General features: G+C 40.1%; 1 protein-coding gene across 3 annotated transcripts in view; it reads right to left on the bottom strand.

Moving 5' to 3' along the window:
- The window catches only part of LOC127637737 (astrotactin-2-like), a 749,824-nt gene that overhangs the window by 441,820 nt on the left and 280,174 nt on the right, over nucleotides 1-27,830 (bottom strand). For all 3 annotated transcript variants that reach the window (XM_052118989.1, XM_052118979.1, XM_052118998.1), the window contains one exon: nucleotides 7,894-8,040. In XM_052118989.1, the coding sequence (XP_051974949.1) occupies nucleotides 7,894-8,040 (147 nt within the window). The remainder of the gene's footprint in view (nucleotides 1-7,893; nucleotides 8,041-27,830) is intronic.

Below are 27,830 nucleotides of genomic sequence, written 5' to 3' on the forward strand. Positions count from 1 at the left end.
CAACCTTAAAAAATTCAAAAGCTCAGAATTTTAGATAACAACTTCAAGGATTAGTTCACTTTTAAAAAAACTTTTGCTGATAATTTACATACTCCCATGTCATCCAAGATGTCCATGTCTTTCTTTCTTCAGTCGAAAAGAAATTAAGATTTTTGATGAAAACATTCCAGGATTTTTATCCATATAATGGACTTCAATGGGGTCCAAACGGTTCAAGGTCCAAATGACCGTTATTACCCTTATTCATCGTCTGGTGTCGTTTAAAGCACTTTAAAGCTGCACTGACCCCATTGAAGTCCATTATATGGAGAAAAATCCTGGAATGTTTTCATCAAAAATCTTAATTTTTTTTCTACTGAAGAAAGGAAGACATGGACATCTTGGATGACATGGGGGTGAGCAAATTATCAGCAAAAGTTTTTTTTAAAAGTGAACTACTCCTTTCAATTGTCTAAAATGTAATAAGCACACATTAATTGAAGTAATTTACTGTAGTAAAAAAAAACTTACAGAACTGGACAGTTCTATGTCTTTTTGCATAGGACGTATGTAGATGAGAGCATGTGCCATATTTTCTTTTAGAGTCTTAATTGTGTATCCTGTGTTTGGGGAAGGCAACACCACCAGATTCCTAGATCGGGTCATACCTGATGTTTTTAAAATCTCAAATCCCCCACAGTTACCAAGTTTTGGATATGTAGTTAGAATGTAGTCTTTGAAATCTTCTGCATTATTTTCATCACCTGTAAAAAAGAAAATATAAAGCAAAAAATTTTAGAAGCAAAACTTTTGTTTAACAACTTTTGTTTATAAACAAAAACGTACATGATACCCACCAAGAAATTTAACTTTTTTCTCTCCTAGTCCTGCAGCTTCCAGTTCCTCCCTTTCAAATTTAGTTGGTGCAACACTTTGTGTTATGCTACTTAAGCAGCAGAAAACTCTTGTGAAGCTACTGCGATGTCATGCAGAACGACTACGACGACTTAAAGGTCTCCTGCTGGCTTCTGCTCCATAGCTTGCGAAAAGTCTATTTACTTCAACTGTAAATTTGAAAACAATGTCAATGTAAACTTAACCCATAACAATGACATTTTAAAAATGCTTTGTTTAATGTGCATGCTTTTTTTATTTTGAAATATAACGTTGAAAAAACACATGACAAAATTGTAGTACGTTATAACTGTTAGACCTTAATAGACCTACATAGATATCCCACAGGAATTTGTGAGACTACAGCTGTGTCTGAAACTAACGTTACTCCCCATCTCCTATATCAGTGTATCAGTATAGGTGGCTCAATCAGGTACTGTGCAAGCAAATATCACCTGCAGAGACGATTGTTCGTCAGTTTGATGGCGACTGAGGTCATGTTGGGCAAAACACGTAACAGCTACTTCAAATCTAGTGTGCAAAACTGATTTTCATTAATGCTCATTGCTTTATGTGTTTGATCTGCTAAAATCCTGATTTATAACTGCGACATGATCTGACAAAAATCACCATACCTTGGTTAAAGAGCGGCTTTATGCAGTGATTTTGGATATTTTAATGCACAGCGCAGCATCGAAACAAATGAAGAACAAATCAGCTGCGGTAAGTTACGTTAACGTCAAGAGTCAAAGACATCAACTGTGGCTACTCTCGGCCCCAAGACACCAAAGAGAGACGATCATGTGCCTAGAAAGCAAGACCTCGAGGTCGCGTATTGGCGATATATTTTTAACTGGATGTAAGCGAAGGCTATTAGGCAAAAAATAAAGTGACAAAGTAGATTCGTCTGTGAGAGACTAACGTTAGGCCAGGATGGGGCGGGTGTCTGACTAAAACAATACACCATACGTAAGCTACGCGACAAATGCCTCGTTTAAATGGGTCATATTATTTATAACATCACAAATTATATGTCATAATAATGGCATAAATCATATGGGAACAAACACATTCGCATAGAGACGAAGAGACGAACAACAAAATTGAAGAAAAGCAACTTTTCTTACCGTCCACTGCGTTTTCGTTATGTCCTTGAGTTCCAGATGGAGTTGCTGTTCGGTCTGGGACATTGGAGTGAGAAGTTAAACCATCCACATCATTAGCGAGTTTTCTGAGAATATTGGCGATATCTGCCATGGTCCTACTTGAACGTAATTATTGTGTATTAAACATGCAAGACGTTAAAATGGCGCCAAAGAAGCAAATTAAGCGGGACAAAGTCTTGGTCTCTCTAACTGTCCAATGACAGTGCGTGTTACTTTTACAAGCGGGAGACAGGCGAAAGGTGATTGGTTGCTCCCACGTGTGTACTGTCCAATGGCATTTTTTTTAACTCGATTGACAAATGGATAAAGAAAAGCATTTGGCAAACCGACAAAGAAAAGCATTTGGCAAATAGATAGAGAAATGGTTTGCCAAATGCTTTAAAAAAAGCGATTTAACATGTGCCTTTAAAATGATTTATTAAAGTACTTTTTATTGTTTTATTAATCTACGTTTTAAAACATGAATTAAATAAACAATGTTAAATGTGTCTATTTATTTATACATTTAAAATGTTTTTATTTATTTGTTGTTTTATGGTTTTATTGCAATACATTTAAAAACACGAATTAAATAAACAACTTTAAAAATGTCTATTAATTTGTCCATTTAAAAGTGATTTATTTATATACATTTTTATGTTTGAATTATTAAACTGATATATTGAATCTTCATTTTATTTTTAAGTGGCACTCCTGGTCCTCCATAGGGGCGTAGTGTGCACTGGTATGCAGAAGAAGAGAAAAGCCGCTGAAATGCGCCGTATCTCAAAAACCGTATGCTCTTTTAGAGGTCAGTGGAACAGCAGTGGGTTTTTACTTAGCTCACCGAAGACAAAATCTGTCTGAACAGATGCACGCTTCCCTCTTTTTATACTCATATGTCCGGGGGAGGAGCATGCAAATTCTGTTCGCAAATTCTCATTGGCCTTTTCTCAAAGATAAGAGGTAACCGAAGCTCTCAAGAGATACCCCTAGTGTCACTACATCGACATAACGTCGAGTGAGTGACAGAAGGGGAACTTATTTGTGTTGTGGCTTGATTCTTTGTGTTGTGAACATTTGTTGGCTTTGTAAATTTTGTTGTGTTGCATACGTCTGGGCCACTGTAGTTCATGGCTTACAACTCATTCATTAAGGAAATCTATAAGGTACAACATGTATTGGAAAAATAGTGGGCAGGCACAATTGTGCTCTATGTGATCATTTATAATTGACTACTCTGTGGTAAATACATCAACTTTTTTAAACACAACACAAAATCTTGGTCATAAATGTGGTCAGTGGGTTTACAGATTAACATGTAAGCAGATATAGTGTATTATATGCAATGTAAGGTAATTATTAATATTATTAGTTTTATTATTTCCTTGTGTTAGTTTTCACGAGAAACATTTGTCGGAATTCTATTATTATAAAAGGTATGATTTATATGGATGTGCTAAAAATTTACCACGCAATATACAGTACTTCTACATAAGAGCTGCCATGTGCTGAGCATATTTGTCCTTTAAATATCCTCATAAACAGCAAGGCTGTACCATAAAATAAAGATATAGTTAAGAGAAGTGGAGCATGAGTCTGAAATGACTTTGACAAACAGGTGGGGGAGATTTCTTCAGACAAACTGTGTGTGTGTGTGTGTGTGTGTGTGTGTGTGTGTGTGTGTGTGTGTGTGTGTGTGTGTGTGTGTGTGTGAGGCACATTTGGACAAATGTTTTGACAACATCCTAAAAGTATGTGCACACTCAAGTAGAAACAGAATTCTTTGGGATGCTTTTGGGCAATAGATTCTCTTTTGGTCTGACCGGTGGGGTCCCCCTTGTTAATTTTGCCATCCTGTGGGGGATTTGCATTTATTTCTTTATTTTTCCAGCTTTAAAATGAATAATGAGTGAATGCTTTTAGATATGTTGTAAAGATGTACATTTAGCAAAAGTGACTATAAAGGAATGCAAACGTGCATTAAGATTCTTCAGATTGGATGTGGAGTCTTTTTCAATGGATATAATTTTGGTAGGGCAAACATTCTGTTGCTCAGTTATTTCCCCCATGTCTTTTTAAAAGTAAAGTTCTTTCTGTATGTGGTCAAATGCGAAATGGGACCGCACTGTGTGTCTATCAGACATATTTTAGGCTCTGGCTCAGTCGCTTGAAAATTTAGGAGCATAATTAGTACAGTAAGCACTTATTGCAGTTAGTTGACTGCTAATGCAATTAAAAATGTAATCATGCAATCCACAAAAAGAAATATGATTATGCACATTTTAATCCAATTACAATACTTGTTATTTGTAATTTTGATTTTACATAATCCTGATTATATGCTATCTGTTGCTACCCAACACTGCCCAGGTGTGCAGTGGTCCATCACATACCATGCACATGCCCCTATGTTTAACGACCAGAAAGTGTCTAAATTAATGTTTATCTTAATTCTGAGCATTACATTTGTTGTTTCATAATTTCAATCATTCAGACATTTTATGTACTGTAAGTGTCTTTAAGTTTCTACTTCTTTTGGGGGCCACTACATGCTATCTGTAGTTGGGTACAATGGAGCAAAAGTCACCCCTTTCGGGCATTTAGCTTTTTTTCAGTGTGTTAATACAGTCCATAGCAATAATCCTTCATCCTCATTCTGTGCCTTATTTATACAATGCAATTTATACATTTATGCAATGCTTTTAGCAAAATAGCAGCCAAAAGGCATTTACAACTCGTCCTACAACAAGGTCTGGACTGGGAATAGAAATTGGCCCGTGATTTTTACATAGCAACTGGCCGCTATCCGCTGCACCTTTTTGTTGTCCGTTCTGCATAACGTGGAGGCTCATATTAGCTTAACGTGGCCCATTCGGCCCATTTCGCAGCCAACCCACTGGCCCGCTCGGTTCTCCCAATGGCAAGTCCACCTTCTGAAGTTTGGATTATAGTGCAAAAAATTAGTACTTTCATGATTGTTTTATGTTACTTTTGTTGTGTATTTTATGATCATGTTTTTGAGCTGCAGCATATTCTGAAAACTCTTTTTGGTTCCCATGGCAAACAAAATATAATTTAAATTATTACAATTAATGATTAAACAATTACAGAATTTTTATTCATTTTGATCATTTCTAACATTTAGTCTTGGTTAAGTGATATACTGTTTTGAAAGAAGTTGAATAAGGCACAAGAAATGACACAGAACAGAATTAATACTGTAATAAAGTCACATGAAGTAAATGCATCAACTGTGTTAAATAAATGCCATGGCGTTGAACATTTAATTAATGTCATTGATTATAAATACAATGCATTTCAGCAGTTAATTTCATGAATTCAATATTCATGGATTCAATAAGTATTTGTTAAATTTCCTATGTCGCTAAAGTTGTTCATACACAACATGGTTTTCATTTTAAATGCTGTAAATACGTCAATATTGTGTTTCACTGTGTGGTAGAACCACACTTCACTTCAAGAATAGATAGAACGTCTGACGAGATCATGTTAGAGGGACTGAAAATTCCAGAATAATTGTTACAATGAATCCTTTTTTCTCCCCAATTTGGAATGCCCAATTCCCAATGCACTCTAGGTCCACGTGATGGCGTAGTGACTCGCTTCATTCCAGGTGACGGAAGATGAATCTCAACTGCCTCCGGGTCTGAGAGGACAATTCGCTCATCTTATCATATGGCTCGTTGAGCGCATTTCTGCAGAGACATCGCGCATGTATCCACGCACAACTCACCACGCACCCCACAGAGAGCAAGGACCACATTATAGTGACCACAAGGAGGTTACCCCATGTGACTCTACCCTACATAGCAACAGGGCCTATTTGGTTGCTTAGGAGACCTGGCTAGAGTCACTCAGCACACCCTGGATTCGAACTCACGACTCCAGGGGTGGTAGTCAGCGTTTACTCACTGAGCTACCCAGGCATAATCATTAAAAGTAACGCGTGTTATGTAATCAGAATACTTTTGTTGAGTAATAAGTAAAATTTTTTATTTTAGACCATAATATCCAAGATATTTATTTTTAAATAAGAAACGTGTTGCTTTTAAACACCTCTACTGTCCCTGTATTGTGATAAATCAGGAGTAAAAGAGTACAGACTTCGGGGAGGGGGCGTAGTGCATGATGGGTATTGTAGTTCTAGAGAGTATGAGCCATGCTTATCAGTGATGGGCAGAGCACTAAAAGTCTTCTTTTAGCCCACCCTGAGATTGATGTTTTACGCAAAGACAGCATGCTCAAATTTTTCCACTTAGGATAGGATATATACAATGTTGTATCAGTGTGGATAGAAGGCCAAAACATAGAGAAAAAGATATGTTTTAAATGAAAACCTTTATATAAATTTATATGCATAAATGTTTTTGCTCTCTCTCTCTCTCTCTCTCTCTCTCTATATATATATATATATACACTCACCTAAAGGATTATTAGGAACACCTGTTAAATTTCTCATTAATGCAATTATCTACTCAACCAATTACATGGCAGTTGCTTCAATGCATTTAGGGGTGTGATTCTGGTCAAGACAATCTCCTGAACTCCAAACTGAATGTCAGAATGGGAAAGAAAGGTGATTTAAGCCATTTTGAGCGTGGCATGGTTGTTGGTGCCAGATGGGCCGGTCTGAGTATTTCACAATCTGCTCAGTTACTGGGATTTTCACGCACAACCATTTCTAGGGTTTACAAAGAATGGTGTGAAAAGGGAAAAACATCCAGTATGCGGCAATCCTGTGGGCGAAAATGTCTTGATGATGCTAGAGGTCAGAGGAGAATGGGCCGACTGATTCAAGCTGATAGAAGAGCAACTTTGCCTGAAATAACCACTCGTTACAACCGAGGTATGCAGCAAAGCATTTGTGAAGCCACAACACGTACAACCTTGAGGCGGATGGGCTACAACAGCAGAAGACCCCACCGGGTACCACTTATCTCCACTACAAATAGGAAAAAGAGGCTACAATTTGCAAGAGCTCACCAAAATTGGACAGTTGATGACTGGAAAAATGTTGCCTGGTCTGATGAGTCTCAATTTCTGTTGAGACATTCAGATGGTAGAGTCAGAATTTGGCGTAAACAGAATGAGAACATGGATCCATCATGCCTTGTTACCACTGTGCAGGCTGGTGGTGGTGGTGTAATGGTGTGGGGGATGTTTTCTTGGCACACTTTAGGCCCCTTAGTGCCAATTGGGCATCGTTTAAATGCCACGGCCTACCTGAGCATTGTTTCTGACCATGTCCATCCCTTTATGGCCACCATGTACCCATCCTCTGATGGCTACTTCCAGCAGGATAATGCACCATGTCACAAAGCTTGAATCATTTCAAATTGGTTTCTTGAGCATGACAATGAGTTCACTGTACTAAAATGGCCCCCACAGTCACCAGATCTCAACCCAATAGAGCATCTTTGGGATGTGGTGGAGCAGGAGCTTCGTGCCCTGGATGTGCATCCCACAAATCTCCATCAACTGCAAGATGCTATCCTATCAATATGGGCCAACATTTCTAAAGAATGCTTTCAGCACCTTGTTGAATCAATGCCATGTAGAATTAAGGCAGTTCTGAAGGTGAAAGGGGTCAAACACAGTATTAGTATGGTGTTCCTAATAATCCTTTAGGTGAGTGTATATATATATATGTATATATATATATATATATATATATATATATATATATATATATATATATATATAAATGCTGGGAAAGCTTCTATGCAATGAAATAAATTTTTGAAGCAGTGGCTGTAGGAATGAGTTGGTATGGCAACAATCCCGTGAAATATGAGCAGGAAATGTTTTTGCAGATTCAATCATTTATTGAATGGATAATGGTTGGGCTCACCGTCAGCAATGAAATGTTCAGGAACATGTAGCGTGAGCTTAACGCTGAGAGGACAGGAAGTCTGTGTGCCGTACACGACCGCCACCACACAAGTGCAGACGGTGATGAGTGTTAACGTGGCCTTGCTCATCGGACTCTGTGGACAGCCTGTAAAGAGAGAGAGAGAGAGAGAGAGAGAGAGAGAGAAATGTTTTTACAGATCGCTCTCGATCCTTGGATTCACACAACATCACAGAATTCCAGACCCATTAAACTGACCCTTTGCTTAGCCCCACCTTAAAGTATTACTAACCAATCCAACTTTAGCAGCTATTGCTGTCCATCATATTATAAGCGAAATTGCTCTTTTCTAATGTACAGTAAGTCTATGGAAGTTCTGTGTGTTTGAATTTAAAAGTTTTTTGTTGTTTTTTCCAGAAATTATCAAAAAATATAGTAACATTTTGTTGCCATTTTTATTGAATTAAAAACCCACAGATTGACCAGTGAATAATGGTTCCCAAATGAATGACTAGCTCTTTATTATGAATAAAAAACACTTACAAATCAATAATAGTGGTTAGTGAATTAATCTTATTGATGCACAAGTAATGATTTTCATAATGTGCACCTCAAAATGAAAAAATAACTGTTTTTGTGTTATGCAATGCTGTAATGTTGAACTTAGCCAGGGGTAAAAAAAGATCACTTCATACAGCTGGTATCCGTACTGTAGCAATAAAGAAAAGCATCGAGTAAAGAAAAGAATCACAATGTTGTCTGAAGGCAGCCTGACTATAAATTGAATCCTAGAGCTCGCTGTTGAGTGGACGAGAGAGTGCAAGTGTTTATTCTTGTGTCTCAAAGTGCTGTGATGGTGCTCTGATTCATGTATAGTATAAATAATAGCTCAGCGTCCAATGGGAGTGATTCATCTGCAAGACAGAGGTTAAACTAAAGTGGCCGTCCTCCACTGTGTGCTAAAATATCCACATCTAGTGCGGAATGAAAAAAGCAAGGTTTGACAGCCTTAGTGAAGATCAGCTGCTTTGAGATAAAATTTAGAACTGTGTTGTAATAAAGAATAGGAAACTATTAATAAATAAAATCTGGTGCACCAGACCAAATAAGCTCTGAGCTAACAATTCTTATCAGGCTGAGAAATTCTGTTTATATAAAGTGACTGATGGGTTTCTATATTGCTCATCCTATTTTTTTTTTTATTAGCCCCCAAAAATCTGTTAAAACCTGATTTCTGCCTGCAAAGCAACAGATAATGAGTTTTCATCGTTATCCAACATGTCTTAGATAACAGTGTTTAGATAAAGCCTATTAATAATATTGAAGCTGTAGTCTCGGAAATAGTGATGCGATACACCCTGCTAAGTGTAAAAAAATAGCTTGGGGAGAGAAAAATCTCTAAAACAAACTCTAGTTTAATCGTGCTTTAAGAGTCTGAGATTCTTTTAGATTACAACCGAACAACTCACACATGCTTGTATTCGTTTTGTGGTTGGTGGAGGGATCCGATAGACTTTACACCGCCTGCACACATTCTCAGTTTCTTTCAGGGGTCACACCTGGTTTGTTTTTTTCATAGTGCAACATTCACAGCATCTAAAGTCTCTGATGGAACAATCTGTTCATCACCGTACCACTTATTATACAATGCACCGTTATTGGCGGAATCTGAGTTGAGATCCAGGATGTATTTTTAACAAATGTGCCATAGACTAACAAGTAGAGTTGAAACAAAACTTCTGAACACTGTATTCAAATATTCAAAATAATACACTTATCTCACGGAAAATAGGCGTCAGTTCAGTATTGTTTGATCTGCTAAAACTGGTCTGTGATTGTAGAACTGTCCTAAAGTGGCTGAACCTGAACCTCAAGTTGTGTGCATGTGCAAATTTGCACGGCACAAGTGCAAGAAATGTGCAAACATGATACGAATGGATGTTTCCGAAACATTTAAATAGTTATTATTAGTATAGTTCTAACCGAAACTCAAAACCTAACTCTAAAACTAACAGTAATGAGACCAAAACAGCTTTCTTACACTTACTTTGTTTCTTATTAATTAATTAATTAATTAATTTGACCAATTGTCACACATTATACATACATTTCTGCATATACATGGTGAAATTATTTATTTTTCACATATCCCAGCTAAGCTGGGGTCAGAGTGCAGGGTCAGCCATGATACGGCGCCCCTGGAGCAGATAGGTTCAAGGGCCTTGCTCAAGGGCCCAACAGTGGTGTCTTGGTGGTGTTGGGGCTTGAACCCACGACCTTCTGATCAGTAACCCAGAGCCTTAACCGCTGAGCCACCACTGCCCCAAGAAAGTTGTTTCCGCCCGGTTACGAACCGGAGACCTTTCGCGTGTGAGGCGAGTATTTTGCGTGTATTACCCAGAGATCAAAAGGGTTGCGATGTCAAAGGCATAGACCAGGCGCTTTTTGGTGCAGGAACATTCCCCACTTGGTCGTGCTTGTCAAGAATTGGGGAATTTAGGTGGAACAATATTCAGAACTGATGTTCCAATTTCCCATGTAAGAATAGATTAGGAGCGCTTCTTATTTCTGAAATTTGACTTGACGCTTTGACAAAAAAAAAAAAAACATTTGAATTTTGTGCATCCTTGCTCAAGTCTCCTCAGAAAGATTCCTCTGCCATTGGAGCTTGCGGTGCATTCAGAGAATTGATACGTCCTTCATGATGGCAGACTTTGATCAGTTTTCAGGGCACAAACTCGAGGATGGTTAAGTGAATTATTTAGGAAGTATTACGTATTGAGAAGCACCCTAGGTCAACGAAAATCAATTAAGGAAAGAACACCCTTTGTAGTGTAGGATGTGCTACAATGATACTGAACTTTATTTGACAGATTTTGTGCATCCATTGCCACATATCCATTTCTTCCCACTAATGTCAAACTATATGTTGCAGCGTTTAGAAAGGTGCCGTAATAGTTATCTGTGGAGCGGAGGGGGGGCGCGGCCGATCAGAATATCGCGCGCCCGGTCCCCAATCGGCCTGATGAGGCACGCGAGGGATAAAGGCGGCCGGTGACGATGGTTCGAGAGAGAGAGAATTATGGGCATGTCCGTTGTGTGTGTTTGTTTATGTGTTTTGGTTTAAGTTTTCATTAAATTATCATTTATGTTGACAAGCCGGTTCTCGCCTCCTCCTTTCCCATCCTTTAACTATTTTACATTATCATTGTTTCATGTTGTGTTTGTCTGACTTTGAATGTATACTGTATGCATATTTTCTGTCTATATCATATAATAGGCTACATATACTTATATTAAATATCGAGCAAAGCTACATACTATCTTAACACAGAATGTCACATCTAAAATTGGTAAGCTGGAATGTACGAGGCATTAATTCATCAGCCTTAAAAAAACTTAAGGCAGATAGATGTTTATTGCAAGAAACTCACCTTTTGGAACCAGAACACAAGAAATGAACAAATACACAATTAACACAAATATATTCTGCATCCTATAACTCAAAGAAAAGAGGTGTAGCTATAGTATATTAATCAATAAAAATATAGCAGTTATTAATCATTCAACCATATGTGATCCAGAAGGACGTTATGTTATCATCAACATAACCTTAAACAATAAAATACTGACCACTGCTAATATTTATTGACCAAACAGGGATGACCCCTATTATTCCATATTATTTTCTCTTCAATAGCCAACCTCTCCCAATCAGCTATCATAATTGGAGGAGACTACAATATAGTTATTGATCCAACACAACACAAATTGAATATGCCATCACATTTTCAACCATGACAATCTACAGAAACCATCAAACAATACATGACTGACCTTGGTCTTAGCAATAGCTGGAGACTTACAAACCCAAACTCGAGAGAATACACCTACTGTATTTCTCAGCAGTTCATAAATCATTTTCACATATTGATTATTTCTTAACAAGTAATTCTGCCAAGTAATTCCCTCATGCCAGACATCTTAAATACAACAATAAACCCTACCATTATCTCTAACCATGCACCAATCACTATAACTATCAATAACAGGAATGATATAAAAAAATAATTTCGATAGAGGATAATACATCACTACTTCAAGACAAAGACTTTAATGAATACTTTAAAAAAGAATGGGCATACTTCATGGAAACAAACAACTCACCAGACATCTCTGCACTAACTCTTTGGGAGACAGCTAAAGTTGTCTTAAGAGGAAAGATCATATCATATTCTACATTCAAATATAAAAAGGAACAAAAACTAGAAAAATAATTAGAAAATAAAATACAAACATTACACAATATTTACTCTCATAATCCCAATGAACAGGCTTTAAAGGAGATAAATAAAACAAAATGTGACTACAAAGATATTATAAATAAAAGAATCAAATTTCAAAAACAATACCTAAGATATACACATTTTGAACATAATGACAAATCAGGTAAATACCTTCTAACTTACTCAAACATAACAGAGAAAAGACACTTATCCCCGTAATTGAGAACCCAGAAGGAAAGACGCTCCACACCTTACAAGACATCAGTAACACTTTCCGTACATTTTATAAACATCTGTACAGTAATGACAAAAAAACAAAAATGAAAGACACAAATTAATTCCTTAATAATATAATTCTACCCAGTCTAACTACAACCCAAAGAGAATCATTAGAAGAACCTACAGTATATCAGAAATTGAATATAAACCGGCTCTCGACTCACTACAAATAATCAAGCCCCAGGTATAGATGGATACCCACCAGAATACTACAAACACTTTTGGTCAGCTATATCACCATTATTCTTGCGAATGATGGCAGAAATGAAAAATACTTCTTCTATCCCATCTCACATGAACACAGAACTAATTTCAGTTCTACTTAAACCAAACAAAGACCCAACAATATGCACTAGTTATTGCCCATTATCCCTTATCAATACTGATTTAAAAATAATTAGTAAAGCTCTGGCCACACGTCTTGAATCAGTAATTTCATCTCTCATCCATCCAGACTAAACAGGTTTCATCAAAGGATGCCACTCATCAAACAATACCAGACAATTATTCAACATTATTAACCTATGTAAACAAAACCAAAAAAAAGACAATAATCGTATCACTGGATGCAGAAAAAAGTTTTGATAAGTCAGTTGGCACTTCCTTCATACAACCCTTAAAAGCTTCAGTGAGGGATTCGACAAGTGTGCCCCTTATCACCATTAATCTTTGCATATATTTATAGAAACTCTAGCCGCTGCAATAACACAGAATGATAATATTTTTGGAGTATTATCACACAACACCAATCATAACATTTCTTTACATGCAGATGACATATTACTTTTTGTACAAAATCCCAAGACATCACATACCATTGAATATGAAACCACATGATACAAGCATACATGACACACCATTCACAATAAATAATATTACATACTTAGGAATAAGCATATTCCAGAACCTCACTGACTTGTTTAACCTCAATTTCATTAATCTGTTGAAAACAATAGAATATATTTTAACTCGATGGATGAAATTTCCATTATAGGTCGTATTGCAACAGTTAAAATGTGTACACTGCCAAAAGTCCTTTATTTATCCACCGTGACTCCGGTACAACCAACTAAGGAATGGTTTGCATCATTAAATCAAACAATTAACACATTTTAGTGAAAAATTTAAGAATATTACAATTAAAACAACTCTCATTGTTTGGTTGAAAATGAATACATTGTCAATGAGCTCACACCACACATCAACCTACATAACATGGGATAATCCTGATTTTACAATCAACTATCAAATTCCACTTAACAATATTAAATGGAAAGAGAAAGGCACCACACATCTACATCACCTGTTTACTTGCAACAGCTTCAATACATTTACAGAATTAATTCAGAAATTGAATTTAGGAAAAGAACATTATTACTATTACCTACAAATTAGGAATTATATTAAACCCACAATTGGAAACAATGATATTGCGTAACATCCCCCAATTCTAAAACATATCACCACAATTAGTAACTCAGTAAAGACACTCACTAAACGATACACTTTAATATCATCTATAGATACTAATACAGCAGCACCAGTTAAACAATGGGAAAAAGATCTCAATATCAACACAGGTGAGGAATTCTGGAAAACAGTTTGCAGAAATACTTTTATCTTAAGTACAAACACAAATATCCACTTAATTCAGTATACAATTGTCCACAGAACACACAGAACACAGAGTAAGATGTTTAAAATGGGACTACTTCTGACAGACGTACTAACTGTAATTTAAACACACCAGACACTTACCTTCATGCACTCTGGTTATGCACACCTCTTTATAATTTCTGGACAGATGTCATTTAATAAACAGATTCCAAATCAGATTTCTTGAAAATTACAATCCCTTCACTATCATTACTATGCCTTTAAGGTGACACATCTCAAATGAACCCCCCTCTTGAACATTCAACACTTCTGCTCATGTCTCTAGCTATTGCCAAGAAAACAATGTTACTCAATTGGAAAAATAAAAAACAAATATCAATTACACAATGGTTGCATCTATTAAGGGACCATATTATTAAAGAGAAACATACATCAGCAATTAAAAATAAATTATTCAAATTTAATACAATCTTCAGCCCACTGCTCACACCCTTATATATTGATTAAAACTAGCTGTGAGTTGATGCCTCAATTAAGTTATATGGTACATAAATACAAAATACAAAAATGTAATTTAGATATATTATAATGTTTTATATGCTGTACTTTATTTCATTTCTTTTCTATATATGTACATTTGCATATAATTGTTATTGTTATTGCTATTATTGTTAATGTTAGTGGGGTAGCAGAGGTGGTAGTATTTATATTTATATTACTACAGAACAATTTGTCCTCATTCCCATCTGCCTCCCTTATAAAATCCAATTCCAAAAACATTTTAAATAAACACTTTATTTCTATACTTTATTAACTGTCTGGGTCTGGCAGCTGTTCTAGTGCTGTCGGTGGGTACGATTGGCACATCTTGTCAGCATGGGCATTACAGGTTCGATTTTATTTTAGCCTGGCCCCTCCCTTTGCTGCCTCTGCCGGAGATCCCATCTCTCATTTAACGTGACTGTGTCGGAGTGCTATCTGGGTTGGATGTGGAGTCTCTAGCTGGGTAGCTAACTGGTGCACACCATGGCTCCAGCCACAGACTTTAATCTAAAAATGGCAACCAAACAATGATTTTTGGTCATCTGCAAGGTCACAAACAGACCAGGTGCTTGGTTTGGAGGTGCCTGTCATGGTGACAAAGCATCCTTAGTGGAGGAATGCACAGCGGAGCACAGAGGCTTAACCGCTGATATGGGGGATGGGTTTTGCCGGCGGCGGGGGAGGGAGGACCAGGTGGATTGGAGGTGGGATTGCTGTCTGTGTCGGGGGGGTCTGTTGGTTGTGCTCACCGGCAGTAGTGGAGCGGCTTCCAGACCTAGAGAGTTGTGTATATCTGCAATCATTATATTGACTGGTCTAAAATCTCATAAAGCTGAGATGATATTATTATTATTATTACTGCTACTACTACTACTACTATTATTATTGTTATTACTACTACTACTACTACTACTATTAGGCCTATTATTGTTATTATTATTATTATTACTACTATTACTACTACTGATATATGCATTTCTTTGTATTAAATCATTTACAACTGAAAACAACTTGCTTTACAACTCGCTTTAGTGCCCCCTGTGGACATTTCACCAGGAAACTGGAGACCTACTGTCGTCACATTCTCTGTAAACTGTACTAAATTGAATGTGTTAGCATGCTAACTGTAATCAAATTAACTCTTTTTATTAACCCTAATAAAAATACATGCAACTATTGGGAAAAATAGTCAATTTTGCATTAAAGTGTACTATTTTTATCAATACTTTTCAGTATTGAATGAAACATAAGAAATATCAGAAATACAATTTGAGCATATTTACTGTAAAATGGCAATTTTTCGAAACTCATTCGCATATTCCATGAAAAGTTTTACTAAGCTTGTCCCAATGTATTATAGAATTTCCTTCTCCATGAAGGATACGTGGAATGCTGCCTTTGAATTTGGCCACAATAAGGTATTTTTGAAGGCGGCAAATGCTACCAACCTATTGGAACAACCTTTGCATCAGTAGTGTGACCAATGAGGCCTTAAAATGCTATCTAGGTTTTGGAACAGAGCCATAGTTTGTCAATGTAGGTAACCTACATTGCAAACTTCGCCATTATATTTGTCATTGTGCCATTAAACAGTGTGAGAGCTGTTGTCCACGAGATGCAGCTTTATGCAGAGTCATAAATTCCCAGCAGGCCATTTTGAAAGCTCATGATAGATGACTGTTACTGCAGAGTCTGATGCTACACACTGAGCTAATCATCTTCCCACAAGCTGTTTGTCTCTCAATCCTGATGCTATAACAACAGGAAGTGACAGATTTGTCCTCTTTCATTTTTTGGAAACTTGAGCATAGAGTGATCTACCTTGCATAGGCTGAAGTTTGTTCCAGCAAAAGCAATCTGGTTTGCTGTTTATGTGTGGATGTTCCCTTACTTACTTACTGTAAGCCACTCAATCTTCAGCAGAAATTATTGTAGCTTAAGTTTTAACTAAGGCTGTTGATTTAATACACTAATCCAGAGCAATTAATATATATTGTATATACAAAAAAAATGCATAAAATATTTACTCAATTAATTACACCATAATAAATGTATTTTCCTACCAACGGAGCAATTCAAGCTTGAAGTGTCACCTTTATCTTTTTTTCGAGTTTAAGTCAGCAGGGGGCAGTAAGTGCATATCACCCTGTACATGCAACAAACCGATGGCTGATCAAAGACAGTATAGGAGTAATCAGAGTGTATGGGGATTTTTTTTAAATTTCAACCTACTTTAACCTCCTGAGAGGTGATAATCTGATGTGAGCTGCGAGATGATAATCTGTGTTCTGCGACCGCTATCAGTTCCTTGAATAACATATAACATGTGAGGAGGGGCAGCCAGTGGAGTTTCTGGTGCCCCCCTACGGTACCATGGTGCCCTATGTAGACTGCATAATATGCATATAGGGAGTGACGGTACTGGTTTGAAATGCACCTTTTTTTAATCCTAACTCTGTATACAGCCTCTAAAACTAAATTTCTCAGCTTTTGGATGCTCCCGTTGATTCTCAGTGTGATAATGCACAGTGAAAACAACCCTATCATCCTCATCTACAGTCATTGTGTTTAATTGCATACCGTTTCACAATAAATCGATGAAATTTTCAAAATGGCATATCGGATGTAATTATTGACCCTAGTCTTTTGACCCAAACTCAAAGGTTTCAATGTAAAAACTTAATGAGGTTTCTTACCCAGATGTAGTTTTGTTGGCATTTCTCCCAAAGACAATCTACGCTGAGATTGGCACAATGTTGTTTTTACACATAACTCATAACTCTTTACACATAAAGGTTAGGTGGTTACCTTAACATAGTGTCTTTAAAAACATGGTGTTTATGGAGGTGCTGAAAACCAGTTAAATACAATGCAACCACACTAACACACTCCTAAACCACCCATCAGATACATGATTATAGACAGAAATGTAAGAAAAAGTCCTGTGAGACCATTTCTTACTTCTACTTTGGACACATTGATGATCTAAAATTAATCTCTGTGGACTGTAGGCCAGTGATTTGGAAATTAACCAAACAATATATTGATTACAAAACAAACTATTTGTATTGTTTAATCAATGTTTCCTCATCAGTAAAAATAATATTATGTCTTTGAATTATCTGATATCATTACACAGCACTCAGGAATAGTCAATTCTGATTGGTCAATGGCGCCATCTAGGGATCTGATGTTGCTCAGTAACAACTGCACAGCCACAAATCTCACCACTCATCCGGGTATTTGTGAGCTGTCTCTCCTGCTGCTCTGATCACTGTGCAATCTCTTCAAGTAAAATAATAAAATTATTTAAACTCAGATCAGTGTTTCATGCCCATTTATTTGTTTATTTGGCTAATAGTCTTGCAATAAGCTGGATAATGAGGAGTCAGACGATAATTTTCACAAAATAAACACCAACAAAACACTGCAAACCGAGGCGGATTTCCGCTGTCCAGTGATTTATTTGTTCTCAAGTAAGCGATCTAGCAATAGGAGCATGCAGTAGTGTGTAAGTGTGTGTTTATTAAAGTGTTTTCATTTTGTTTTTAAGTATTTTTCATTGCCAGATGTGAGTTGATGGTTTTCTGTGTTGTTTACTGTGGTGAAGTCACATTATTCAAGTGTGTGTATAGTACTTTGTTTTTCACTTGTCTTAGATTATTCATTGCTAGCGTTAGAGTTGTGTGTCATCTCGACAGACCCTCTGTTTCGGATAGCCATGTGAACTAGATTAGTTGTGCTTAATAGTAAGGTGTGTCCAGCTTATTTTCACCTAACAACGTGATATGAGCATATACATATATTTGACATGGTCGCTGACGCGTCTGACAGCCCTCGTGTTAAGCCCTCCTCATGTGAAGAACTCCTCATATGAAGACAGACATGTGTAAAGACCAGCGAGTCTACCTGTGCAAGTCTAACGACAAAGCACTTAAGTATTGCACTCATTATCATCTTTATTTCTCTACTGCTTTTTCTACATCTTTCTTCTCTGGCCTATACTATTATGAGCTTCCAAATTCATACTATCACTCACACTCGTCACTCAAGCTTCAGACACAGAAGACAGCGCAATCCTAACAACATACGCACTATTTCCATCTCCTCTGCTAATCTTTTCACTCTTTCTGTTGGTCTTTGGAGCTGTCAGTCAGCGATAAACAAAGCTGACTTAATTCCTACAATTGCTACCCATTCAGGTCTCAACATTCTGGCCTGACCTGGATCCTACCTGAGGATACTGTCACACCCTCTGTCATCGCCGCCAACTTCACTTTCTTCCACACACTAGTCACACTGGGAGGGGTGGGGAAACCTTATCTCCAATGCATGGAAATTTACACCCATGTTATATTTTTGTGACAATAATTCCTTTGAACTATATGCAATTACCATAACCCATCCAGTTAAAATCCATATTTATGTTTATGTATCCATTTTTATATATCGCATTCCAGGTCAACTTGGAAACTCCTTGGAGGAGCTGGATGTGTTGCTTATGTTCTTCCCCGAGGATGGTTACCCTTGTTGTTGTGCTTGATGACTTCAACATCCACCTGGACAAACCTCAGGCTGCAGACTGTGGCAGCGGGGGTGTGGTCAAGTGCCCGTCCGGGAGAGGAAAGCGGTAAGGACGCTTACACCTGAGCTAAATTATGCCTAACACCTGTCTCTAATTCCAGTGAGCACGAGGAGAGAGGCATAAAAGCAGACACAGAGCCTCCCAGCTGGTGGAGGTCCTCCAGTCCCTCGCGAAGCCACCAGCAATCCCTGCTTGAGCTCCGGCAGGAACAAGATCGCCATTTTTTTTAAATCATGCAGGCTCAGGCAGAGGACCGGCACGCCATCCGGAGCCTCCTCAGCCAGGAGACCACGTTGGCCACAACCGCGACCCCGGACACCCGCGCTACGCTGCCCCCGCCCACGTTACAGAAGATGGGGGCAGCAGATGATCCTGAGGCCTTCCTCGATTTGTTTGAGCGCACGGCATAAATAATATTTAATGAAAACTTAAACCAAAAGCATAAACATAAACACACGACGGACATGTCCGTAATTCTCTCTCTCTCGAACCATTGTCACCGGCCGCCTTTATCCCTCGCGCGCCTCATCAGGCCGATTGGGGACCGGGCGCGCTATATTCCGACCCGGCCCCGCCCCCCTCCGCTCCACACAGACTTTCAAACATTGCTTGCCTTGTTTGATCTCAAATCTGCAGCAACTCATAAATCAGGTACCCAACTGGACCTCATATACAGTACACACACAACTACACTTCTGATCATGCTCTGATTACTCTACAGCACACTTCTGATAACTTCTGCCTTAGTTTGAATCTTACTTTACCTCCTTGCCCAGCACACTCTACACTTCAGTTCTCCTTTCAGCGAAAACTTTGTTCTCTTTCACCCACTCGTTTATCTACTTTGGCCTCATCCTCACTTCCGTCATCTAGCCAATTCTCCTCACTCAACATCAATAATGCTACTAATACCCTATGCTCAACTTTAACATCTTGTCTATATAGCATCTGTCCCCTCTCATCCAGGCCAGCACTTGCTAAACCCTCCAGCTCCTGACTATCTGATATTCTATGTGAACATTGTTCTGTACTCAGACTGGTGAAAAGGAAAATGGTGTAAATCAAAAGATTTGACTGGCCTGAGTGAGTATCAGTCCCTGCTCTCCTTCTCTGCAAGCATCTCCACAGATAAAACAGCCTCCTATCGCAACAAGATTAATAATTTCTCTGACACTTCCACACTCTTCAAAACTTTTACCTTTCTCCTCTGCCCTCCCTCTCCCACATCCTCTTTAACAGCTGATGACTTTGCCATATTTTTCACAGACAAAATAACAACCACCGGCAGTCAGTTCCCCATCAAAAGCTACACTTTGATGCTGCGCTGATTTAGTGCTTTGGGAACGTCTTTAGAAGTGACCAGCTGTGAATATGTGTGCAACATGTCAATGAAATTGACTAGAATTTAAAGCCTCCGCCGGTGACATCATCAGGATGCACTGATACAGGGGCTATAAATAGATTCGCCACAGGTACATGGTCAGGTCTTTTGTCTTCAGACAATTCTGTGTGTGTTGTTCTTCTTAACCCTGCCAAAAACTTTCTATTTTCCTCTGTTAGGAGTTAAAATTTGTTAGGCAGTGTGCAGAAACCTTTCTCTTTCAAAAAAAAAAAAGAAAGAAAAAATGGCTGATAAACAAAGCAAGCGGTGTGTGTTTCCATGTTTACGCTCTATGGCTGAAACGGACACACACAAGTTTTGTTTTGTGTGTTTGGGGGAAGAGCATGCTGCTTTTACGTTGGGGCGGGTTCGAGCATTACGATCGCCATCGTGGGGCTCTCGTATGGATCTGACCGAGGAGCGAGAGACAGGTTCTTCCCAGATGCAGCTGGTCCTTCTCGTGATCTTGAAGCGCGCTCCGGCACCTCTTCGGTTCATGAGGGGGACGCCGAATCTCTCGAGTCTGCGGACTTTGAGATACCCACCTCTGAGCATTCCGTTGCACGATAATAAAGCTGCTGAAGAATTGCTCGAGGTGGTTACTCAGGCGGTGGCCAGACTACAACTAGACTGGCCACGCAAACAAGAGACCCCTAAACGCTCCAAGTTGGAAGACTGATTTCTGTCTGGTGGCCAAAGTAAGGGAACGCTACATCAGTCCCTTCCTTTCTTTGATGACCTTCATAACGAGCTTTCTCGTCCATGGAGGACACCTTATTCTTCCCGTGTTTTCGTGCTTTCAACATCGACATATTCGACTATCGTGGTTGCTGAGGCACGGGGTATCCATGATGCCGCGGGTAGAAGAGTCACTTGCGGGTTATCTCTCGCCTGGCTCGGCATCATCTCTAAAGAGACCCACTCTCCCCACAAAGCCGTGCAGGACCACTGCTACGCTTGTGGGGAAAGCTTATCAGGCAGCAGGTCAGGCTGGTGCTGCCCCGTACACTATGGCAGTGTTCCAGGCATACCAGGCTGACCTGTTGAAGGACCTGAGTGCGGGCAGTACGGTCGATGAGGAGGCGTTTTCAGAACTTCGTCGAGCCACAGATCTGTCTCTCCGTACGACCAAACAGATGTCGTATGCCATTGCACAGTCTATGGCTGCTTTGGTCAGCACGGAGAGGCACTTATGGCTGAACCTGTTGGACATCAGAGACAAGGACAGTCTTCCTTCTTGATGCCCCGATTTCACCTTCTGGCTTGTTTGGTGACTCTGTGAACACGGTCATCACCAGGTTCCAGGAGGCAAAAAGTCATGAGGAAGCCTTCGGGCAATTCCTTTCTCGCCGCACTCAGGGGGAGGGGCCGCCGGCCTCACAGCCCCGCCCTGGTCCTTCTAGAAGGGAGGCTCTCAGCAGACCCAAAGGAAGACCTCAGGACCGTTATACCCAGGAAGAGAAAGTCCTGACGGTCTTCTGCCCAGCCTTGTGGGTATGCCCCCCCCCAGGACGGGTCGCATGAGACATTCACCTGCACCTTACCGATACCCCCACGAAACCTCTCCATTGCCGCTGCCTCTGGCGTTTCGGGAGTTAGCGGTTTTCAACTAAATGTTTGGTGTTCCGTTGCTTCCTGCCGTAGTCCAGGACGTGGAACACTCAACATTCCCTCAACAGGCAGTGTCAAAATGTATACCCATCTCAGAGAACCTGGCAGCATGGAAGCTACTGCCGGGTGTTTCTATGTGGGTCCTGAGAACACTAGGAAAAGGCTACAGAACTCAGTCAGGCGTTCAAGTTCTAGATGCTAGCCACCAAGACGATCGTGTCTCAAATCCAACATACGATTGGTTGGCCACGTTTGATCTCATAGACGCATATTTTCAAATAGAAATTCTGCCACAACACAGGAAGTTCCTGAGGTTCGCTTTCAGGTGCGAAGCTTTCCAATATAAGGTTCTTCCATTCGGCCTAGCCTTATCACCCCATATATTCACAAAGTGCATGGATGCAGCACTGGCTCCTTTGAGACTCAGGGGCATCCGCATTCTGAATTAAATAGACGACTGGCTGATACTAGCACAGTCACAAGAACTGGCATTACAGCACATGGATGTCATCTTAGCTAATCTGGTTTCTCTGGGTTTGAGGCTCAACATCAAGAAAAGCTTCCTCTCTCCCACTCAGAAAACCCACTTTCTGGTGATCATATTGAATTTGATCATAATGCGGGCACAATTGTCTCCCGCTCGAATCGAGTCCTTTCAGAACACCCTGAGCAAAGTCAGGCTAGGCCAAGGTTGCACTGTTCGTCAGTATCAATGAATAGTAGGTCTAATGTCATCTGCGTCCTCGGTGATCCCTTTGGGCCTTTTGAACATGAGACCATTTCAGTTGTGGCTCAAAGCCAGGGGATTTCATCCAAGGGCCAGTCCCCTAAGGCTGATAAGGGTTACGCGCCGCACACTACATACCCTTTCTATGTGGTTCAGACCCCGGTTACTCACTTTGGGTCCCACTCTAGGTGCATCTTGCCGTCGCAAGCTGCTAACGACAGATGCCTCCCTGACAGGATGGGGGGTGGTCTTAAGTGGTCGTCCAGCTCAAGGGGAATGGGAGGGTCATCAGCTCGATTGGCACATCAACTGTCTCGAGTTGATGGCTGTATTTGTGGCCCTGAAGTACTTCCTCCAGTATCTGAGAGGCTGCCATGTCTTGGTGAGGGTGGACAACACAGCGGCAGTCTCTAACAAAAACCATCAAGGAGGTCTACGGTCATGCCAGCTGAACAGTCTGGCATGGCAGATTATCCTTTGGGCCCAAGGCAAGCTCCTGTCAATCAGAGCAGTTTATATCCCTGGATGCCTGAATGTGGGAGCAGATTTGCTGTCCAGACAGAAAATACCGTTGGGGGAATGGAAACTCCACCCCGAGGTAGTGGAACAAATCTGGTTGAGATTTTACAGAGCAGAAGTGGACCTCTTTGCCTTCCAACAAACAGCACAATGTCCCCTCTACTTCTCTCTGAGTCAACTAGCCCCTCTGTGTCTGGACACGATGGCAGATACATGGCCCAGAATGCACCTGTATGCATTTTCCTTCGGTTTCTCTGCTCCCTGGAGTCTTGGCCAGAGTTCGCCAACAAGGGTCCTGCCTCTTACTAATGCGCCGCATATGGGCGAACCAGGTATGGTTCTAGTTTTGTTCTGGTTATCTGCCAGATTGCTTCAGTGCTGGACTTTCTGCAGAAAAAATTATCAGCAGGCACATGCCCCGCCACTCTCAGGGTTTATGTGGCCGCTCTGTCGGCTTGCCATGCCTGGATTAACAGGATGCCATTGGGGAAACATCCTCTGCTCGCTCGCTACTTTCTTGGAGCCATGCGATTAAGACCTGCTGTTAGGACCAGGATCCCTTCATGGGACTTATCAATAGTCCATGAAGGTCTGGTTGAGACCCCCTTTGAACCTCTAGAGTTAGCGTCTGATAAACTTCTGACTCTCAAGATGGTTTTTGTTCTGCCAATTACGTCTCCAAAAAAAATTGGAGATTTGCAGGCTCTGTCTGTCTTGCCATCCTGCTTAAGTTTTTCCCCAGGAATGGCTAAAGCAATATTGCACCCTCATGCTGACTACCTGCCTAAGGTTCCTTTCTCGGCCGTACATCCAGTAACTCTTGAAGCCTTCTGTTCCCCACAGTTTACAATGCTGGATCAGGTAATACTTCACGCACTGTGTCCAGTCTGTGCCCTATAGGCTTACGTCCACCGCACTAGCCAGTGGTGTTTGTTTGTCATGGGGGCCGTAACAAGGGGCGGCCGCCACCAAGCAAACTATTTCGCATTTGGTGACGGATGCAATTGCCCTGGCCTACGAGGCGTGCTGTCAAGCTTCACCAGTAGGGATCAGGACTCACTGTATCAGAGGGTTCGCCTCCTCTAAAGCCTTGGCTAGAGGTGTCCCTCTGCAGCATGTTTGGAATGCGGCAGGCTGGTCCTCTCCACATGTTCATAAGATTTTATAATTGGATGTTCATGCCACTCCAGGCTCAACATCGAGTCAACATCACAAGCTCATGTCTGAGACCTCTCGCATTCTTGTGAGCACAACTACACAACCGTAAGGGGTCCAGACAACCGCAGCGTGGCGGCGTGGGTATTCTCGTTCCCAAAGTGCTAAATCAGCGCAGCATCAAAGTGTAGCTTTTGCTAGGGTACGTCTCAGGTTACTTAACTGTAACCCCTGTTCCCTGAAAAAGTGGAACGAGATGCTGTGCTTCATTGCCGACCTGAGGATGCACCAGGACTGCTGTTCAGACAAAATACCTGACGATGCACCTGTGGTGCATCTATTTATAGCCCCTGTACCGGCACATCCTGATGATGTCACTGGCGGAGGCTATAAATTCCAGTCAATTTCATTGACATGTTGCACACATATTCACAGCTGGTCACTCCTAAAGACTTTCCAAAAGCACTAAATCAGTGCAGCATTTCGTTCCGCTTTTTCAGGGAACAGGGGTTACAGTTAAGTAACCCGAGACATTCTCCACACCACAAACCTGCAAACACCTGCCATCTGCACACAGCACACAACATCCTACTTCCCTCTTTCTCTCTGAGGCTGAAATCTATAAAAATCCAGTCATCCCACTATCTGCCCCCTTGACCCTGTTCCTTCCCATCTCCTTCAAGATTTTTCCTTCAATCTGAGCTTTACTCACAGACATTGTTGACTCACTGGTACCTTTCCCACTACATTTAAAAAGGCTAGAGTAAAATCATTGTTTAAGAAACCCACACTAAATCCTGCACTTTCATAAAACTACATACCTGTATCTCTACTCCCATTCATAACGAAAATACTTGAACAAATAGTCTTCTACCAAGTCTCATCTTTTCTCTGCCAGAAAAACCTGCTAGACAGAAAACAGCCTGGCTTAAAAAGCGGACACTCCAAGGAAACTGCCCTGCTGTTCATTACTGAAGCTCTAAGACTAGCAAGAGCTTCATCCAAATCGTCTATTATCATTCTGTTTTATCTGACTGTTGCATTTGGTATATTAAACCTCAAGATTCTCCTGTCAACCCTCTTAGCAAAGGGCACCACAGGAACTGTGGTAGGTCCTTCAGGGTGTCTTGGAGGGGAGTGGTGTCTAAGTCTCACCAACTAGCTACTAGGGTACCAAAGGGTTCAGTACTTAGGACCCTCCTATTCTCCTTATACATTTCATCTCTGGTATCTGTCAGTCGGGCACATGGCTTTTCCAACCATTGCTATGCTGATGACACACAACTCTACCTCTGATTTCAGCATGACAATCCTACGGTAGCAGCATGGCTCTCAGACTGCCAGCAAGACAGGATGAAAGAACATTAGCTCCAACTCAACCTTGCAATAAACCAGTTTCTTGTGATTCCATCAAGCTCAGCAGTTAAGAACAATTTCACCATTCAACTAGACTAGTCAACGATCACACCATCCAAAACCTTGGGATTGTGTTTGACGATCAGTTAAAATTCATGGACCACATCACAATGACTGCCCTATTGTACAGATTTGCTCTGTAAAGCATCAGTAAAATCAGGCCCTTCCTATCTGAACATGCTACACAACTCTTTGTCCAGGCGCTTGTGCCATCCAGTCTGGACTACTGCAATGGACTTCTGGCAGACCTTCTTGCATGTACTGTACAGTCAAACCTACAAATGATCCAGAATGCAACAATGCAAATGGTCTTCAACGAGCCCAAGTGAGTGCACATCAGAATGCATATTGGGATGCTTTCAGTGCTGATGTGGAAGAAAAGATCGTGCTCATCAAAACAACCCCTCATGCTACAATAAGTTCAGCGAGAGTGTGAAGAAAGCAGTTAGAAGTCACATCCCTAAAAGATTTCAGAGTTCAGTACACCCAGGCTTGTCCGATGAGACCACTGAGCTCTACGAGATCTACATCGCCATGTTTGAAGCTGATCTGTTTATAACACTGTTAATCTGTTTGAGACAACTGACATGTCTAGAAGTACTTGATGGAACTTAATCATAAAGCTCCATGGTGACCATACAGCAGCACCTCAGCAAGCCAAAGTGATGGCCAACCATGTTGACAACAAACTGCTTCAGAATGCCAAGTGTAGAAAGAAAGAAAAAGGACAGAAAGGAAAGAGCATGCTTGCCACTGAAGAAATTAAATATTTATGCCCAGAAGGAAAGAAATGGCTTCTAAAATGTTCAACCACTGAAGGGCAATAAATAAGTTCACTAAAATCTGGAAAAAAAGACAACATGATTGCCTTACTGAAGCCTGATAAAGACTTTCCAGGCTTCAGAGCTAGGAGCTACAGACCATATCACTGCTATGCCATATTTACAAGCTCTTTGAATGCCTCCTCTTAAATCGTTGCGCACCAATTATTGACAAACACCTCATCCCTGAACAGGCAGGCTTCCAACCTGGAAAGTCAACCACCAGCCAAGTTTTCAACCTCACACAGCACATCGAAAATGGATATAAGAGAGGGATGGTAACAGCTGTCAACTTTGTTGACCTGTTCGCAGCATACGATACAGTCCACCATAAGTGCTTACTTCAGAAGATCCTGGACATAACGAGAAACATCTGCCTGTAGTGAGAACCACCAATTGAAATTAACTGGGCCTCACACAAGGCACCAAAATATGTGGTGACTTTTTGATCACACTTCAGTGTGTGAGTTGGTCATCTGAATAATCTGAAGGATTTGCGAGATTTGATGATCTTCTGTATCATCAACACAAGGAACACACAGTTGTGATAAAATATGTTTTATTTACAAAAAGATGAACAAGAATAACTAACAAAAACTACAAAATTGTTCTAATATGCTAAAAGATAAAATAAATGAATAGGTAAATAAAGTGCATAGGATGTGAAGACAAAGCTGGTTGAATTGGATATAGCAATGGCAATGTCTATTATCTTACGGAAGATTAGTTGCTGTTTCTCTGTTCATCAGTCAGGTGAAAACTAATATTGAAACTTTTTGTTTAAACAAATAACTTATAATAACTTAATAAAAGGTTATACAATCAAAAGAACATCAGACAATCATAAACTGATAGTATACACTTATGGCAATGTCTCTGGAAAGAGGTTTTGTAGAGATATTTGCATTCTCCTTGATCGATTGAAGGGTTCGGTCATGGTGACATCTTCCGATGGGGCTCAGGGCCACATTACAGTCGGGAAGGAGCTCTATTCCAT

The sequence above is a fragment of the Xyrauchen texanus genome, chromosome 4, assembly GCF_025860055.1.
Source record: "Xyrauchen texanus isolate HMW12.3.18 chromosome 4, RBS_HiC_50CHRs, whole genome shotgun sequence".
Classification (NCBI taxonomy): Eukaryota; Metazoa; Chordata; class Actinopteri; order Cypriniformes; family Catostomidae; genus Xyrauchen; species Xyrauchen texanus.